Genomic DNA, 18,994 nt, shown 5'->3' with positions numbered 1-18,994 from the left:
TATTCATTGCAATTTGTTATCTGTTGGGCATTTGCTTGATACACTTAATGCGTCTACTACTTTCTATTCTACCCATTGTTTTTTCTAGGATCTCAGGACTCACGAGAAGATTGGGCATGGTAAACGAATAGGGGGGTTGTATTACTTACAGTTGCCAGCTGCAGCAGTTCGTGGTTGTGTTGCTAATAAAGTTCCGGGTGGCAGTGTCAAAGACAAGCAACAACTTTGGCTATGGCATCGTCCCTTAGGGCATCCGTCGTTTGGTTATCTTAGACATTTGTTTCCTTCGTTATTTAGTTCATGTGATGAGTCTAGCTTCAAATGTGAGACTTGTGTAATGGCCAAGAGCCACCGTACTGTTTTTCCCTTAAGTAATAATAAAGCTGCTTTGCCTTTTGAGTTAGTACATTCTGATGTATGGGGTCCTGCTCGTGTGAATTCTCATGGTTTCCGTTGGTTTGTTACTTTTATTGATGACTGCACTCGCTTAACTTGGGTGTATTTGATGAAGAATAAACATGATGTTGCCTCTATTCTCCCTGATTTTTGTGCCATGGTGTCTACTCAGTTTCATGCCCATGTTAAAGTATTCCGGACTGATAATGGCGGTGAATATGTGAATCATACTTTGACCCAGTTCTTTCGTGATCACGGTATCATTCACCAAACTACCACTCCATTCACTCCTCAACAGAATGGCGTGTCTGAAAGGAAGAATCGTCAGTTACTTGAAGTTGCCCGCTCTCTTATGTTGGATATGTCTGTTCCCCATCATCTTTGGGGACATGGTGTCTTGGCCGCAGCCTACTTGATTAACCATACTCCTAGTCGGGTTCTTGATTTCAAGACTCCGCTTGATGTGTTGTGTGCCCATACTCCTCCGGTTTCGGTCTCTAAGTTACCTCAGAAGGTCTTTGGGTGTGTTGCTTATGTTCATGTCTACTCCCATCAAAGGAGTAAACTTGATCTTTGTGCTCTCTGTTGCGTCTTCATTGGCTATTCTACTACTCAGAATGGTTATAAGTGCTATCACCCACCTACTCAGAAGGTACATGTTACTTTAGATGTCACCTTTCATGAAGAAGTTCCATATTACGTTTCTCCCTCATCTTCAATTCAGGGGGAGAGGGGGAGTGAATTAAAGAGTCTCAGAGCGGAAAATGAGGAAGGATTTTTTGAGTCACAGGAAGCGACCGGTTGAATGGAAGAAGCGACCGGTCGCCAACGAATCTGCCTGGATGGAATTTCCGAGTCACAGGAAGCGACCGGTCGCCAACGAATCTGCCTGAAAGAGATTTTTTGAGAACAGGAAGCGACCGATCGTCTGGAAGAAGCGACCGGTCGCCAACGAACTTGCCTGGAACCGACCGATCGCCAGGAAGTGAGCAACCGGTTGCCTGTCTCGACGAGCGACAATAATAACGATGCAAGTGAAGCGACGACCAGTCGCCGGGTGAAAATTTGGGATTTTTCGAGTCTTCATCAGAAGGACGTAACAGTGATACTAGCAACTCTCGTACAAATGAAATTGATACAAGACCCCCCTCTGCCCTGCCACTGCCCCAATCAACTCGTGATAATGAGGTACTTTCTAGTGATGTGTCTACTTATTCTTTGCCTCTACGCACTACCTGTGGGAAACCTAAAGTACAATATTCTCCTGATATACATGCCAAGTCCAAATATCTCATTAACCATTATATGTCAACTCATCATTTATCTAAGTCATATGCATCATATTTGTGTCAATTATCTAGTGTATGTGTGTCAACTAAGTTGCAGGATGCCCTATCTGATCAAAATTGGGTAGATGCAATGCATATTGAGATGGAAGCCTTGAACAAGAATGCCACTTGGGAGTTAGTTCCTCTACCAAAAGGAAAAAAGGCAGTTGGGTGCATATGGGTGTTTACTTTGAAGCACAAGGCTGATGGGTCCATTGACCGTTACAAGGCAAGATTGGTAGCAAAAGGGTATACTCAGACATATGGAGTAGATTACACGGTGACTTTTGCTCCAGTAGCAAAGCTCAATACTGTGCTCGTACTCTTGTCCTTAGCTGCTAACCATGATTGGCCGCTGTTACAATTTGATGTAAAAAATGCATTCCTCCATGGTGACCTCAAGGAAGAAATATACATGGATCTTCCACCGGGCATCCCTGTGACCTCTAAGGAGGGTGTGGTGTGCAAGCTACGGAAATCCATGTATGGATTAAAGCAGTCTCCAAGAGCTTGGTTCGGGAGGTTTGCTGCATCTATGAGGAAGTCTGGGTATCTACAAAGTAACTCGGATCATACTTTGTTTCTGAAACGTCGCAGAGGTAAATTGACAGCTTTAATAATTTATGTTGATGATATGATTGTAACTGGAGATGATCAAGTAGAAATACAGAGTCTTCAGAAATATCTTGCGTCTGAGTTTGAGATGAAATCATTAGGTGACTTGAAATACTTTCTTGGAATTGAAGTTGCTAGATCTAAGCATGGTATTTTTTTGTCCCAAAGAAAGTATGTTTTGGACTTGCAAAAACCGGAATGTTGGATTGTAAACCCATTGATACTCCTAGTGAACAGAATCACAAGTTGGTGTTGTATCCTGATCAAGCTCCTACTGATACGGAGCGCTATCAACGGCTTGTGGGGAAATTAATTTATTTGGCTCATACACGTCCTGACATTGCATATGCAGTAAGTGTAGTGAGTCAGTTTATGCACTCACCTAGTGAAGACCATATGGGTGTCGTGACACGTATTTTGAGATACCTCAAAGGCACTCCTGGCAAGGGGTTAATTTTTTCCAAGTATGGTCATACAGATGTGGAAGGGTACACAGATGCTGATTGGGCAGGTTCAACTACATATAGGCGTTCGACATCTGGGTATTTTATGTTTGTTGGTGGCAATCTTGGTACGTTGAGGAGCAAGAAACAAAAGGTGGTGTCTCGATCTAGTGCTGAGGCCGAGTATCGGGGAATGGCCCATGGTGTATCTGAGTTACTATGGTTAAGGAGATTGTTGAGAGACCTTGGTTTTGGGCCTAAGAAACCCATGGATTTATTTTGTGACAATACGGCTGCGATTGCAATTGCTCATAACCCTGTTCAACATGACCGTACAAAGCATGTGGAGGTTGATCGAAATTTCATTAAAGAAAAGTTGGATGCGGAGATTGTGTCCTTCCCCTTTATCCGTTCTGAGTATCAGTTAGCTGATGTTCTTACGAAAGCTGTTTTTACGAGTATCTTTCTAAACTCGCTTGACAAGTTGGGCATGCGTGACGTCTTTGCTCCAACTTGAGGGAGAGTGTTAGCGAGATATCCCTATTATATTAGGATATTATTTTATTTATTTCCTTTTGTATAGATATTATGTAATTAGGATACCTCATATTTCCTAGTTAAACCCTACTAGGGTTTGTAACCTTGTATTATAAATACCTCCTTTCGGAGAATGAAATATATCTGAAAATATTCTACCATATTGTTTGACTCGCTTAAGGGTCACTTTACTATTACACACACCTGAGGAGCAGTCCGTCCTTTCCACGCCGATACAATATCCCGAAAATCAAAGCATAATTCAAAAGCTTGTTATTTAGGTAACAAATACATATTCATGTTGTTTGTTGTACAATGCACAATATCATTAGAATGCAATCAAGAAATGACATAATAGTTCATCATCAAACCAATGATCTTCATGTGGTGGATGAAGAAAACTCTGGGGAGAATCAAGCAGGGGAACACATCCATTTGCATAAGGACAATGCTAATAAAATGAGTGATGCTAGAGATCACATAGCCGTATCAATGTGGCTTGATTATGTACAGAATCATTAGTCTTAGAATTTATTTAATATGTATTATTTAGGACTTGAAGATTAATTGAGCTTGGCGATCATATATTTTATGGTATTAAAATATGGATGTTAAAATAGTATGTTTGATAGTATTCAAGTTGCATATTAAAAAAGTTTTTGAATCTTAAAAAAGTTTTTGAATCTTAAAAAATGGATTTTAGAACTCCTTGTTTAAAATAAAATATATATCAAGTTTTAAGTTCCCTATTTGAATAGGATACCAAACGCCCTCTATTTTTCTTGCTAAACTTGTGAGTCTTGAACTCCCAGAGAACAAACCTCTCATGCCAAGCCAAGCTTAATTTTGATTCAACCTAGCCATTAAAGTAACGATCATACATTATCCATATCCTTCGCACAAGTTCAAAATCAAGTTACATCCTTTTAGCACCTCCTCCATTGTATTGTCAAGTAACACCTTTCCAACACCTATTGTATTTGTATGAGCATCTGCAGTGTATTGAGGTTTTGTCCCATTGTTGTTCTTTATCAAAACCCTATATAGAGATGAAATTCTCTTTCATTAATATCTCAAGGAGTCATTGAAGATGACCAAAGCACTCCTTAAGGCTCACAATTCTTTCGAAATGTTCTATGGCCTCAAACATAGGAGGGAAGCAAAGCTTGATCCATCCTTTTGACAGTCCAACAAGCCCATTACAGCTCTGTTTTCATTAGTTTCAAAAGGTTACTACTTTCAAATGTGACTTCTCTGCTTCTTTTGGCATTGGGCTCTTTATTTCTAGTTCGGGTTTCATTTGCCTCATTGAAATTTAGTAAGCAAACTTGATAGTCAATTTAACAGTTCAAAACGTTGTCCGCACGATTTGTCTGCAATAGAGGATTTCGTGATGTTAGAGGTCATCAAGCTTCAAATAGGTCCATTATGCGCCAAAAAGTAACAAATCTCCTTTCATTCCGAGACTTAATTGCCTTTCTAATCTGAATCATTGATCATTTGTCCAATTACGAGGATGCGTTTTAATGGTCCAAGAGAGAACAACTCACATAAAAATTGTTAGGTCCAAGAGAGACTAGTTGCCCTATAGTGAGCCTACCACTTTGCACCCAAGTTCGAGTCCCCCTCTATGTAAATTAGATTAATTTAAATTAGTTTAGACTATCTTAAAAAAATTCGAACAAAAAAGAAGAAAGACTTTCTCAAAAAACCTCTAAAAAAAGACTTATCTTTTAAATAAATAAATAAATAAAAAAACAGAGAGGTTCACTCGGGTCAATAAAACCAACCCATCCTTACATTAGATCCGAACCACCATCTCAGTTACTTGTTCAACCGCTGCAATAGTGACACTGACGAGAAATCATTCCTCTCCATTTGTAGGTCTTCCTCCTCCATTTGCTTGCTAGGACTGAGTATGACCACCAATCCATGATGACCCAAATGAGAAATCCCACGCTTCTCCTTCTTCTCCTTCTTAGTTCTCAGCTCTGCTCAGTTCTCTCTTGGAAAAAAGATGAGTTCAGAAACTGTAACCAAACCCCATTTTGCAAACGAGCTCGAGCCCGCAAACCCAGCTCATCCTCACTCATAGCCCAAGACGTAGCCATCTTTGACGGTGAGCTAACAGCCAAGCTCTTCCCCGAAAAAACCCAAGAAAATCCAGACGAACAAGATCAAGACCGAATCAAGCCCTTGGTTCTCAGTCTTTCTGTTTATCAAGATGGGATCTTAAGGCTCAAGATCGACGAGGACCCCAAACTTGATCCACCCAAGAAGCGTTTCGAGGTTCCCGATGTGATTTTGCCCGAGTTTTCGAACAAGAAGCTGTGGTTGCAGAAGCTTTCGACGGAGACGATCGGCGGCGATGCTGGTCCCTCGTCCATCGTCTACTTATTGGATGGCTACGAGGCGGTGCTTCGACATGATCCCTTCGAGGTTTACGTGCGTGAAAAGGGAGGTAATCGCGTCATTTCTCTGAATTCTCATGGGTTATTAGACTTTGAACAGTTGAGAGTGAAGAGAGATGGTGAGGAGTGGGAAGAGAGGTTTAAAGGGCATACGGATAGGAGGCCCCACGGCCCGCAATCGATTAGTTTTGATGTGTCCTTTTATGAGGCTGATCATGTATATGGGATTCCTGAGCGTGCTACTAGCTTTGCTTTGAAGCCCACTAGAGGTCCTGGGATTGAGGACTCTGAACCCTATAGATTGTTTAACTTAGATGTATTTGAGTATCTTCATGAATCCCCATTTGGGCTTTATGGTTCCATACCCCTGATGATTTCCCACGGGAAGTCGCGTGGGACTTCCGGGTTCTTTTGGTTGAATGCTGCTGAAATGCAGATTGATGTTCTCGGGTCTGGCTGGGATGCAGAGTCTGGCATTTCTCTCCCTTCATCGCAGAGTAGGATTGATACTCTTTGGATGAGTGAGGCAGGTATTGTCGATGCGTTCTTTTTTGTTGGACCAGGGCCTAAGGATGTAGTCCGCCAGTATACAAGTGTGACTGGCACACCCGCAATGCCACAGTTGTTTGCTTTGGCCTATCACCAATGCAGGTGGAATTATAGGGATGAGGAAGATGTTGAGCAAGTTGATTCTAAGTTTGATGAGCATGACATTCCGTATGATGTTTTGTGGCTTGATATTGAGCACACAGATGGGAAGAGATATCTTACATGGGATAGGATGCTTTTCCCGCACCCAGAGGAGATGCAGAGGAAGTTAGCTGCTAAGGGTAGGCACATGGTTACGATTGTAGATCCTCATATTAAGCGGGATGACTCATACTTTTTGCACAAGGAGGCCACAGAAAAGCGGTATTATGTTAGGGATGCCACCGGAAAGGATTATGACGGGTGGTGCTGGTCTGGTTCATCATCATATTTGGATGTGTTGAGGCCAGAAGTTAGGTCCTGGTGGGCTGAAAAATTCTCTTTGGAGAATTATGTTGGTTCAACTCCTTCTCTGTACATCTGGAATGACATGAATGAGCCTTCTGTCTTCAATGGTCCCGAGGTAAGTTACTTAATCGCCACTGTGCCATGCTTTTAGATGAGATTAGATTTTTCAGGTACATATTTATGCAGTATTGTTTAAATAGAATGCTCTTTAATGTTGGTCAAGAAGAAACTTGAGCCAAGAAAATATCTTTTGTCTTCAAAATTTTATCAAAATTTTAATGAGGAAAGGTGCTTAGTACACTTTCAGTTACTTATCGAGTATTTTTTGAATGAGTGAAAACACTGAATTCACTTCTAAATAGGTTGATTATAATATACATCTAATTATCATTTGTTTATACGAACTTGTGTCATCTCTTACCTATGACTAGAGAAATGTGGGAGATCAGAATGTAAGGCAACACATATTAAGTTCAGTAACAATGAAAAAATTTGTCACAGTATCATCATGAATATATATATGATTAGTTTAAGAAGCGACCTACCTTATAATTGTGTAAGGGATTAGCTTTGGTTTTCATAGAGACATTTCGTGTAAATTGTATTTTCTTGGACTCTCTGCATTCTTAATCTCTAGTTCTTACATAATGTATTCATTGCACCACTAATATCTCTTGTGGAATTTTCATGGAATTTCTTTAACATTATTGTTCTTTTTGTTTTAAGTTTTTTTCCCCAACCATACTGGTCTAAAGGTATATATTAGAATAGCAAACTTTTAATATTCATATTATTCTGGCAGGTAAAAGTGGGTCTTTTGGCTTACAGGCCTCTACTGCTATGGTTATGATCAACCAAATCCCTGTGATAACATAATTTGACTGGGGAAATAATGTAATAATACTACTGCTTCTGACATGACATATTAGAATAATATTTGAGTGTAGGGAGTTGGTGAAATTATGAGAGGTTTGGATAGATGCAATGTAAGAATCGGCCATAGCATTATCTGAAAATCTGCAATGTAATATAAAAATAGCAAATAGTGTGAAGGGGCGAGCTAGTTAGATAAAACAAAAATCAAAAGCAGCTATGATCACGAGCTTGGAGTTGGACTGAAAGGATCTGTAATGGTTGATAAATTGAAAACCATGTTCAAGTGTAAGGAGTGCAAAACTTCAGAAGTGAAAATGCTTCAAACATGAAGATGAAAAAAAGAGAAGAATACTTGTAACCAAATGTATGAGTAAATTTAAGAAGTTTCTTATTTTGGAGTTTGAAAGTATGGAACCCACCTTTAGTTAGGAGTAAAAATGTATCAGAGGTAGTGCCTTTCTTGAAAATATTAGTGACTGAAAGAGCAAGATTATAAATTAAACTTTTCTTTGGCTCTGTTTGGTTTTTTACTTGGAAGTTTGCATCTATATTTTTCTTGATTTTGTTTTGGTTATGGTCTCAATTCAATACAAGTGCTGAAAAAGTTTTCTCATCAATTCTTAATTTTTATTTCATGTATACCTCTCAGCATCTTTGCATCTCATGATTATTGACCATGACCAGGTTACAATGCCTAGAGATGCTTTACATCAAGAAGATGCAGAACATAGAGAGTTACATAATGCATATGGCTACTACTTCCACATGGCTACAGCAGATGGGCTCGTGAAGCGAGGTGATGGAAGGGATAGACCTTTTGTGTTATCGAGAGCAGTATTTGCTGGAAGTCAAAGGTATGGAGCAGTATGGACCGGAGATAATACAGCTGAGTGGGATCACCTGAGGGTTTCAGTTCCAATGATTTTGACTCTTGGTCTTACTGGGATATCATTCTCAGGTACAAAAAAGCAATTTTTCTTGTTGATACAAAATTTCTTTTTCAACTGGCACTAATGGCCATAATGTTTCTACAGGTGCTGATGTTGGTGGGTTTTTTGGCAATCCAGAACCTGAGTTGTTAGTTCGTTGGTATCAGTTAGGTGCCTACTATCCATTTTTCAGAGCTCATGCCCATCATGACACCAAAAGGCGAGAACCATGGTTATTTGGGTAGGATTTCCTTTACTATAAGAGTATCGTTGCTATTTCAGGATGCAATTATATATCTGCATTTTCAACTAAGTCAGATTTCAAACTTCTCTTTTTCTTTTTCACGAGAACATTCCCAATAATTGGAAGAATATACTATTTATGTTCATTGTTAGGTTTACTTTGCATATTACATCTTTAAAAATTTGCTTCTTTGTCTGTAATGTTGGAAATGGTTTCTGTTTGCATGCTTTGTTAGAGTGATATTCATTTTTCTTTCTCGCAAGATTTACGAAGATTTCTTTTCAAAACCTGCCACTTCTTTAAGTGAGTGTCTCTCATTATGAAATAAAGAAGTTTCCACTATGATTTCAACTTATACTGATTTGATTTTTCTTTCAAAGAAAAATCAAATGTAATATTTGTAGTACTTTTGGTAGGCAAGTATTCTAAGATGGTTAAGCGCCTTTAAATGAAGAGTAGTACTGTGATGCTGATGCAGATGATGTGATGATGCTACAAGAGGGGTATTAAACAACATGGGTTAAGTTTTGTGGACGTTGGGGTAGAGATGATTATCATCATGGTCTATTATCTACCTGCTTGGTTGTGCCCCTTTTGAAATCACAACCTCGTTATTCCAGTCCAGTGAAAAAATGAAGAAAAAAGAACTTGTTTTTGTATGATAAAATTTGAGAAAATGTGAAATATTGATGGTACTCATTGTTACCATATATATCATTAAAATGAACAAGTGGTTTAAGCATTTCATGAATAGACTTCTTATGATTACTTTAATTATTGGTCTTTACCTTGATCACAGGGATAGAAATACTGAACGTATTAGAGAGGCCATACACATTCGTTACATGTTGCTTCCATATTTCTACACATTATTCAGAGAGGCAAACACAAGTGGTGTTCCAGTTGTTCGTCCATTGTGGATGGAGTTTCCTTCTGAGGAAGCTACTTTCAGCAATGATGAGGCTTTCATGATTGGAAGTAGTCTTCTGGTGCAAGGAATTTATACAGAGGTATTACAACATCCTGATATCTTAATCATTTATTTGGCTTTCTTCTCAACTCCCTGTTTTTGTGTTATCCGTATTTTTTTTTTATACTGTTGTGTCATATTTTTTTTTTATACTGTTGTGTCATATTTTTTTTTTTCCCATTGTACAAGCATGCAAGACATGCATCAGTTTATTTGCCTGGGAAAGAATCCTGGTATGAAGTGAAAACTGGAGTTGCATACAAGGGAGGTAGGACCCATAAGTTGGACGTTAATGAAGAGAGTGTTCCTGCCTTCCAAAGGGCTGGAACCATCATACCGAGGAAAGACCGGTTTCGTCGAAGTTCCACACAGATGGTGAATGATCCATACACTCTGGTATGCCTTTGACTTTAAGTTTAGGAATGTTCCATTATAATATATAAGTCTTGTGAACATGTATTGAAGTTTGAGCATCGACATATATTATAACTTCTATACATCCATGCCAAATTCTCTTTCCCTTTTGTATTGGTTTTCATGAAAAGCTGAACTTTCTTCTGGTTGTTCTCTTTCTTTATCTTTTTTGGTCTCTCTCACCAACACCCTTCCGACCGCTCTTCTCATATTAATAAGGAGACCCATAGAAATATGTTAATTGGATGATAGGAAGAACTAAGAACCAAGCGAAAATTGATATATGATATCGTAAGAAGTTAAGAACCAAGCTTTAAAAAAATGGAGTCTGAACTATAGTCCTAAATCATGTGGTTGTCTAGATACTTCAGATTCTTTTAATTGTTATTTTAAACAGGATATGACCAAGTGGGAAAACATGTTTTAATCATTCACAACATTTAGTACTACAACATTTGTGAAAGTGAAATTTAAACTGTCATCCTGCTTTAAGGATTTTATTAAATACAATTAAATCAAGAAAGCAACAAAACTTAAAAATATATTTTCTTAGTCAACGGACACATTCAGGTGAGGGTAGATGAATTGGACCTTGGCTAAGCAGAAGTACGTGATTATCCACTCTGCTCTCACATTTTACATCCCTGGTCAAAAGTTTCCTTGAATGCCATAAACAGAAGGTTGTTTTTAGCTCATCTAAACTTTAACTCCTGATTTTGTGGTTTAACTTCAAGAAAGCCAGAAAACTTCTATGACCTTCCACTGAATATTATCAAGGTTTTGCAACGTTAGGAGATAAGAAAATCACAATAATGGCTATGTTTTAATCTCAGAGAGAGAGAGAGAGAGAGTATTCACCTATGTTCCCAAGAAAGCATTGAAAATAATTTGATTTTGTTGAAAATTATGTAAATATATGCTGGTTCTCTTTCTATACTTTCTCCTTATCTTAAGATTTTGGGTGTAATAGGAAATACTGATACATCGGGTAGGTTAGCAGCATAATTAAAGAGCCTTGAAGATTGTATTTCGACCCTATTTCCATTTCAATCAGGACCTGGAGACAATGTTTTGCAGTATACTGTGACAGCTTCTTCATGGTGTTGTTAGTTTTCAACATCTATGTATCGCCTAAGAATTTTGGTGATAGGGTGAACAGTTGTCTCGTGGAATTTACTTCCTATGCCAAATTGTATACACCTCCATAACCATTTGACTGTGAAGTCGAACTTTGTTGTAGTTTCTCTTTGTAGCACTTGTTTTTATGGCAAAATCCTTTTTTTTTCAAAGTATGAAAAGCATATGTCAGGTTGGATGGTTTTAATTTTCTTTCTACCTGCTGTAGGTTATAGCACTTAATAGTTCACAAGCAGCTGAAGGTGAACTCTATGTCGATGATGGTAGAAGCTTTGAATTTCAGCAAGGAGCCTATATCCATCGCCGATTTGTATTTTCAGATGGGAAGCTAACATCTCTTAATCTGGCACCCCCTTCCCCTGGCCAAGCCCAATTTTCTTCAGAATGTGTCATTGAGAGGATTATTTTGCAAGGACTTACCACGGGGCAGAAGAGTGCTCTAATTGAACCAGAAAATCAGAAGGCTGAAATTGAAAAGGGTCCACTTCTCCTTCACTCAAGGCGAGGCCCTACTGTGATAACAATCCGCAAGCCTAATGTTCGGATAGTGGATGATTGGGTGATAAAACTGCTTTAACTCATGGAGTGAGCTGATAAACATAACTTGGTAGGACTTTTTGGTTCAAGTATGAGAGTGATCTTTCCTAGATTAGTAACATTGGAGGAAAACATGAATCTACTTTACATGTCTCAGTTTTTCGTTTATAAATGCATGTACATCATCAGCCACTGCATCCATAAGATATATACATTTTCCTTTTCGGGTAAGTTTTTGTTGGGATTCCCTCAAGTTGGGGTACCTAAATAAACCAGACAAAAAAAGTAGAGTGTGGAACTGATTCATGAAGACTTTTATCATCTCATGACATTGTGCAACAGAACTCACATTGCGGTATCAATATAATGATGGTGTAGTAATGTTATACTCTCTTTCCTCAACGCCTATTTAAACTCTTTATCTCTTCATCATTTCTGTTCATTTAATTGAAACCATAGAGTTTAAGAAACACTTAGAAAGGAAGAAGTGGCAGGAAAAATTTGTTTCTTTGTATTATTAACTTGTTCTTGAGCACCACCAAGTGCTGTTTAGAAGAGCTCCTTGTAGGCAGGTGTTACTTATGCTAGCAGGAGATCCTACTTAATACTTAAGGTGGCAGGCAGGTGTTACTGTTGAGCGGTGAATATTTTACTTTATTACACTATGGTAGTTCATGCTTACAACTCTCTTGTGAAGTGGTCTTGGATAATTGGAGTTCTCCAAGTTTGCAATTACATTACAACTTAGGGAAGTACAGCATTTGGAGTCTTAGTCTTACCTTTGCAGACCGGGTTAGGGCTTTATATTTGAACTAGAGGGAGGGGTAACTGAGGAGGGGCAATCGATTACGGCGAAAACTGAGTTTAGAGTTCAGGGTCTAGTAGATTTCACCCCTACGAGAGATGTGTGGTACCCGCAACATTTGGTATTATTCACTGCCTAAATGTCCTTAAGACTGCCGCATAGTCCGTTGTCTTTTTTTCTTTTTTTGTGGTCAGAAACAGTGCTTTCATTCCATTGGGGAGCAGCCAAGAAGCCAAACCCAGCAGAAATACAACAGCAAAAAGCAAGGAAGTCGGAGCCACAGGGGGGACAACAAAACCAAAATGCAATACAATAGACAGACTAGGAGGGGAAGAAGAAAGACGCAGCAGCACTAGTATCCACCGTGTTGTCTTAGCTCGACGATTTCACCATAAAATCAAGCATTAGACAAAACATTATGGTTGATGTACTATTATTCCTTGAAGCAATTGATCCCTTTTGAATCTAAAAGAAAAGTGTAAAATTGAAAATGGAGGTTTTCCCTTTCTTGTATTGATTTATATTAATAGTCTCCCGATTATAAATATAAAGCTTAGATTTATAAGAAAAGTGGTCAATCGAATCTGAGCTCTCCTCCATTGCTTTAACAAAGCTGCAACTGATCGCCATTGCTAGTTAGTAATTACTATTATGGAATGTGAGCTTTTTGGCTACAAATTTTTTTTTTCTAATGATTTGAATTTGAAAATGGGCACATGGTGATAGATATATATCAGCAAGTTGTGCAAATATTCAAGTGGTGCAAATTCACCCGAATCTCTTGTAGACAAAAGTAGGGGCTTGTAGCTATGCAAATTCAGTCCCTATATATATAGGATCGGACGTGGAATCTTAATAAACCAAATGCCAGTGCATGCTCAATACTCGTGCTGGGAGACCCACCAGTGAATTTGGTGCTGAAAACCTTCAAGCCACTTTGAATGGTCCTTCTCCTTCATTTGTTGTCAACCTTCTCAGAATGATGAGTTCCAACGTGCATTGTCACAATCAAGTATTCACTAATCAGGAAACAACATAATCAAAAGGGACATTATGTGATGCGAGCAATGCTAACCAAGTTGGCATGCCGCACTACACATGATATATAATCTATTGAGGGATCCTCAAATAATTTTATTTGAGGGGCTTTAGGGCATACTTAAAAAAAAAATTCAATGATCTGAACTATCTATTTTTTAATTCTACATTCATAGATCATTTTTGCAAAAAATTAGACAAATAAGAAATAGTTTCGACATCTAATTGTGTCCTACAAAATTAATGAATATGGTGCTTCAAGAAAGTACTTAAATTTCAATAATTTAATTGAGTGGTCAAATGATATCGGATTCAAGTGATTTTTTTGAATGAATATCGATTAAATAAATAGTTTATATTAGTAAAATACAATGCATAGTGGGCCCTACAAAGGTTCAAATAAGTTTATTTGAAGAATCTCTCAACTGAAGCGTTCTCTATATATATAATTGGCTTCAATATTGATTACAAACTTTTGGGCTTCTTGTAAACTTTGCTCTTTTAAAAAGAAAAATATGTATATATATATTTTTCAGACATGCACTTAAACTTTTCACAATTACCAAATGAATTTTCAATGTTTATTATTAATGACATAGACTCTAAAAGTGTTGCAATTTATCACTTACATCAAGTTTTGTCCACTTTTTTGTTAAAAACGTATCACGTGTCTCTCACATGAAGGGATATTTTAGTTCATCTACATATTAGGGCTTACTAATGACTGCATCTTATAAAAGGATTTAGGATTTCGTATGGAGGGAACTGTGGCATTGTAATGGATATGGCTAGGGGAACCGAGAGGCACACACCGACAACCAAACCAATGGTGGTCGGAATGTCAAAATCGAAGCCCCCACTGACGCCTACTCCATCGATTTACTGACTATCGGTTGAACCAATGAATCCGGTCGGAACAGTTCGACAACGATAAAGATCGAGAGGGGGAGATAAAGAAGAAGGGCGGTGATGAAGAGGAGAGAGATAGGGAGGAGAAGAATCGGCTAGAGACCAAAAAAAAAAAAAAAAAAAAGAGAGAGAGAGAGATACGAGAGTGGATGAGTGAAGCTGCTAGGGATCAGAGAGATTTTTTTATAATATTTTTTAATTTCTTTAAGAAGTCATTAAATACCATGGTTGTACATACATTTAACATCAAAGCCAAGTAGTCCACTTGGGGACCTCATTTGGACCCCTAAATTTAGGGTTTGGATCCCCCAAAGTGCGCAGTTTTGCAATATTTTGATAACACAAAACTTGATCGGTTTGGTTCATTGAATCGATAGTTATAAACATCTTTAATCATGACTGAACTGACTTATAACGATTCGGTTTATGGAACAAAAGCTAAAAAGTGAGTTAAAAATACCCTTTTCCAAGCCTTAACAAGGTAACTCAAAGCGCCACATTCAAGTCAGGAAGGAATCAAGCTCCATAGATTTGCCAAGCTTAGATGGACGAAAGGTCTGAGCCACAATTTTTATCAAGCTCATGTGGATGAAAGGTCCGAGCTATATTCTTTATCGAGCTCACACGGACAAAAGGTTTAAGCTCAATTTTGGCCAAGCTCAGATGGACGAAAGGTCCGAGCTATATTTTTATCAAGCTCTAATGGACGAAAGATACGAACTATATTTTTTATCAAGCTCTAGACAAAGAGTCCGAGCTATATTTTTTATTGAGCTCATATAGACGAAAGGTCTAAGCTCAATTTCTGCCAAGCTTATACAGACGAAAAGTTCGAGCTATATTTTTTATCAAGCTCATATGGACGAAAGGTCCGAGCTATATTCTTTATTGAGTACGGACGAAAGGTCTAAGCTCAATTTTGGCCATGCTTAGATGGACGAAAGGTCTGAGCTATATTTTTATCAAGCTTTGATGGACGAAAAACTCCGAGCTCAACCTTTTCCGAGCTCATGCTCAGGTTCGCAAAGAGCCAACCTTAGCTCACCAAGCTCATGGTCAAGTGGGTGAAGAACCCACCTCTCCATGCCAAGCCCATGGTCAGGTTGGCAAGGAGCCGACCTTAACTCGCCAAGTTCATGGTTAGGTTGGCGAAGAGACCACCTCGCCATACCAAGCTCATGGTTAGGTTGGCGAAGAACCCACCTTGCCATGCCAAGCTCATGGTCAGGACGGCATAGAACCCAACTCGCCATGCCAAGCTCATGGTCAGTTGGCAAGGAACCATCGTGGGGTCGAGATCAACCCACGAGAAGGTACAAGTTAAAAAAAAAAAAAAAAGCAATGCCAGGAGGGGACTTAGTAGATGAATGACGTGATCAGGCTCAACCGCGCAATGCCTCATACCAACAACATGTAGTTCACTACTACAACTCTTGTGTCAAACACCGAGCTTTCCAGGTTGGTGACCTAGTACTCCGCAAGGTCATGCTTGCTACTCGCAAACTAGCAAATGGAAGCTCGGGACTGACCTGGAAAGGGTCTTACCGTGCCATTGACGTTGTAAACCCTGGCACCTATCGACTAATGGATCTCCGGGGAGCAAATTTGCCTCATCCTCGGAACGCGGAGCATTTAAAGAAATATTACCAGTGATTTGATCATCATCTACATGCTATCAGAGTTAGATCATCAGTTTGAGATTTAGATTTTTCGTTTTGTTTCTTTTCATTCGATGTGGAACTATTCTATTATGATAGTTCATGAGGTAGTATTTTAGTTTTTCAACTTAGTCAGCCAGCGTTCGAGCTCGCTCTTGTTTTGTTTTCAACTTTTTTGGTAGTGAATAAAATTTGGATTCCCTTTTCCAACATATTGTCTCTCCAAGCCTTAACAAGGTAACTCAAAGCACCACATTCAAGTTAGGAAGGAATCAAGCTCCATAGATTTGCCAAGCTCAGATTGACGAAAGGTCTGAGCCACAATTTTTATCAAGCTCATGTTGACGAAAGGTCCGAGCTATATTCTTTATCAAGCTCATACGGATGAAAGGACTAAGCTCAATTTTGGCCAAGCTCAGATGGACGAAAGGTCCGAGCTATATTTTTATCAAGCTCTAATGGACGAAAGGTACGAGCTACATTTTTTATCAAACTCCGGACGAAGAGTCCAAGCTATATTTTTTATCGAGCTCACATAGATGAAAGGTCTAAGCTCAATTTAGGCCAAGCTCATACAGACGAAAAGTTCGAGCTATATTTTTTATTAAGCTCATATGGACGAAAGGTCCGAGCTGTATTGTTTATCGAGTTCATACTGACGAAAGGTCTAAGATCAATTTTAGCCAAACTCAGATGGAAAAAAGGTCCGAGCTATATTTTTATCAAGCTTTGATGGACGAAAAGCTCCGAGGTCATGCTCAGGTTCGCAAAGAGCCAACCTTAGCTCACCAAGCTCATGGTCAGGTCGGTGAAGAACCCACCTCGCAATACCAAGCCCATGGTCAGGTTAGCAAGGAGCCGACCTCAACTCGCCAAGTTCATGGTCAGGTTGGCGAAGAGCCCACCTCGCCATACCGAGCTCATGGTTAGGTTGGCGAAGAACCCACCTCGCCATGCTAAGCTCATGGTCAGGTTGGCGAAGAACCCACATCGCCATGCCAAGCTCATGGTGTAATATCCCACATCGACCAACAGAGAAGGGGTGATGTGCCTTATATGTACTTGCCTACCTTCGTCTAGCACGAGGCATTTTGGGAGCTCACTGGCTTCGGAGTCATGGGAACTCCGAAGTTAAGCGAGTTGAGGCTAAAGCAATCCCAGGATGAGTGACCCACTAGGAAGTTGCTCATGAGTTCCCAGAAATAAAACGGTGAGGGCAGAGAGGGGGAGCCCAAAGCGGACAATATCGTGCTACGGCGGAGCCGATCCCGGGATGTGACAATTTGGTATCAGAGCCACTCTACCATTTGGTGCGAGTGTTCCGACGAGGATGTCGTGCCCTTAAGGGGGTGGATTATAGTATCCCACATTGACCAACGAAGAGGGGGTGATGTGCCTTATATGTACATGCCGACCTCCATGTCGCACGAGGCCTTTTGGGAGCTCATTGGCTTCAGAGTCATAGGGCTAGAGAAATCCCAGGATGGGTGACCCACTGGGAAGTTGCTTGTGAGTTCCTAGAAACAAAACCGTGAGCGCAAAGAGGGGGGCCCAAAGCGGACAATATCGTGCTACGGCGGAGCCAATCCCGGGATGTGACAATTTGGTATCAGAGCCACTATACCGTATGGTTTAGTAGCTGTCAAATAGAGAAGATGAGAGAGAGGCACTTTGTTTTTGTTATATTTTCTTTTTCCTTTTAACAAAATTATTTATTTTACCTTTTGTTCTATGTGGCAAAATTTGGACGAATCATTAAACCACATCATCATTTGAGAAGAAAACATGCCATGTCATGTAGCATGAAATCCTGCTGTGTCATCATTTGATAGAGTATTTTACGGAATGATTGATGGATGTATGAAAACTGAAGAAACATCAAACTTTGGATATGAAGTTGATACGAAAAAAACTTTATGTGGTAAAGTCTGAATTTCGGGAAACTTCCAGGTAGTAAAATGAAATTTACCCTTTTTTTTTCCCTAAAAATCATAATGTAAGGACAATAAAGGTATTTCACACAACAATTGGTCTTTTTTGGGTTTTTACTTCAATTTATGGCTTTTACTGTTTATATATAAAATCAATGCAAGAAATGGGTTTTATTATAAATTTTTCAACCATTTTAGCTAATTATCCAATCTAGGCTAAAGAATTGCTTGATATATACTATTTTGCTATATCTTTTTTTATACGAGCGATATTGGAGATGAGATATTCAAACACAAGACCTTGAGTACAACAATGGTAATTACTCTTAACCACTTGAGATACAAACCCATTACACTAATTTGCTATGATAAACTCATTGTTTAGGTATGAAAAATAAACAAGCTTTCTCATGCTTTCTCCAACTCCACATGAAAAATGTGTATATTTGAGTAAGTGTGCTTAGTTATAACTTATAAGAACACTAATCTGGGATAGGTTATAAATTAAAGTACATGTCTCTTTCTCACAGCCTACCACGTACCTTCATAATTGACCATTTGAGACTCCTCACCCACTTTGCAATCAGAAAGAGAAGTTGAAGATATGCTTCCCGAGTACCCACTAAATGATAAGAGCACTTTTATAGTGAAAATTAATAGCCTATCCCTCCTCAGTGTTTTGCATGAAAACGTGTAAGAATCAGATGCTACAACCTTATACAAAATCTTTACATTTTTAGGCTTTTTAGTGGTAGGCCCCAAATACAAAATCTTTTTACTAGTGAACGTAAACACCACTCCTATTTTCAACCCAAAACAG

At 39.0% G+C, this 18,994-nt stretch overlaps 1 protein-coding gene across 1 annotated transcript; it reads left to right on the top strand.

Moving 5' to 3' along the window:
* The first annotated feature begins 5,119 nt into the window (after nt 1-5,119).
* RSW3 (Glycosyl hydrolases family 31 protein) lies at nt 5,120-12,064 on the top strand. The gene is made up of 6 exons (XM_021973836.2): nt 5,120-6,841; nt 8,287-8,560; nt 8,637-8,772; nt 9,575-9,785; nt 9,935-10,141; nt 11,505-12,064. The coding sequence occupies exons 1-6, from the start codon at nt 5,252-5,254 to the stop codon at nt 11,871-11,873; spliced, it is 2,787 nt and encodes a 928-aa protein (XP_021829528.1). The 5' UTR covers nt 5,120-5,251; the 3' UTR covers nt 11,874-12,064.
* Nucleotides 12,065-18,994: the final 6,930 nt, after the last annotated feature.

Source organism: Prunus avium, chromosome 4 (genome assembly GCF_965620075.1).
Source record: "Prunus avium chromosome 4, drPruAviu1.hap1.1, whole genome shotgun sequence".
Lineage (NCBI taxonomy): Eukaryota > Viridiplantae > Streptophyta > Magnoliopsida > Rosales > Rosaceae > Prunus > Prunus avium.
Note: the sequence above shows the minus strand (reverse complement) of the source record. Positions and strands in the feature narration are given on the sequence as shown.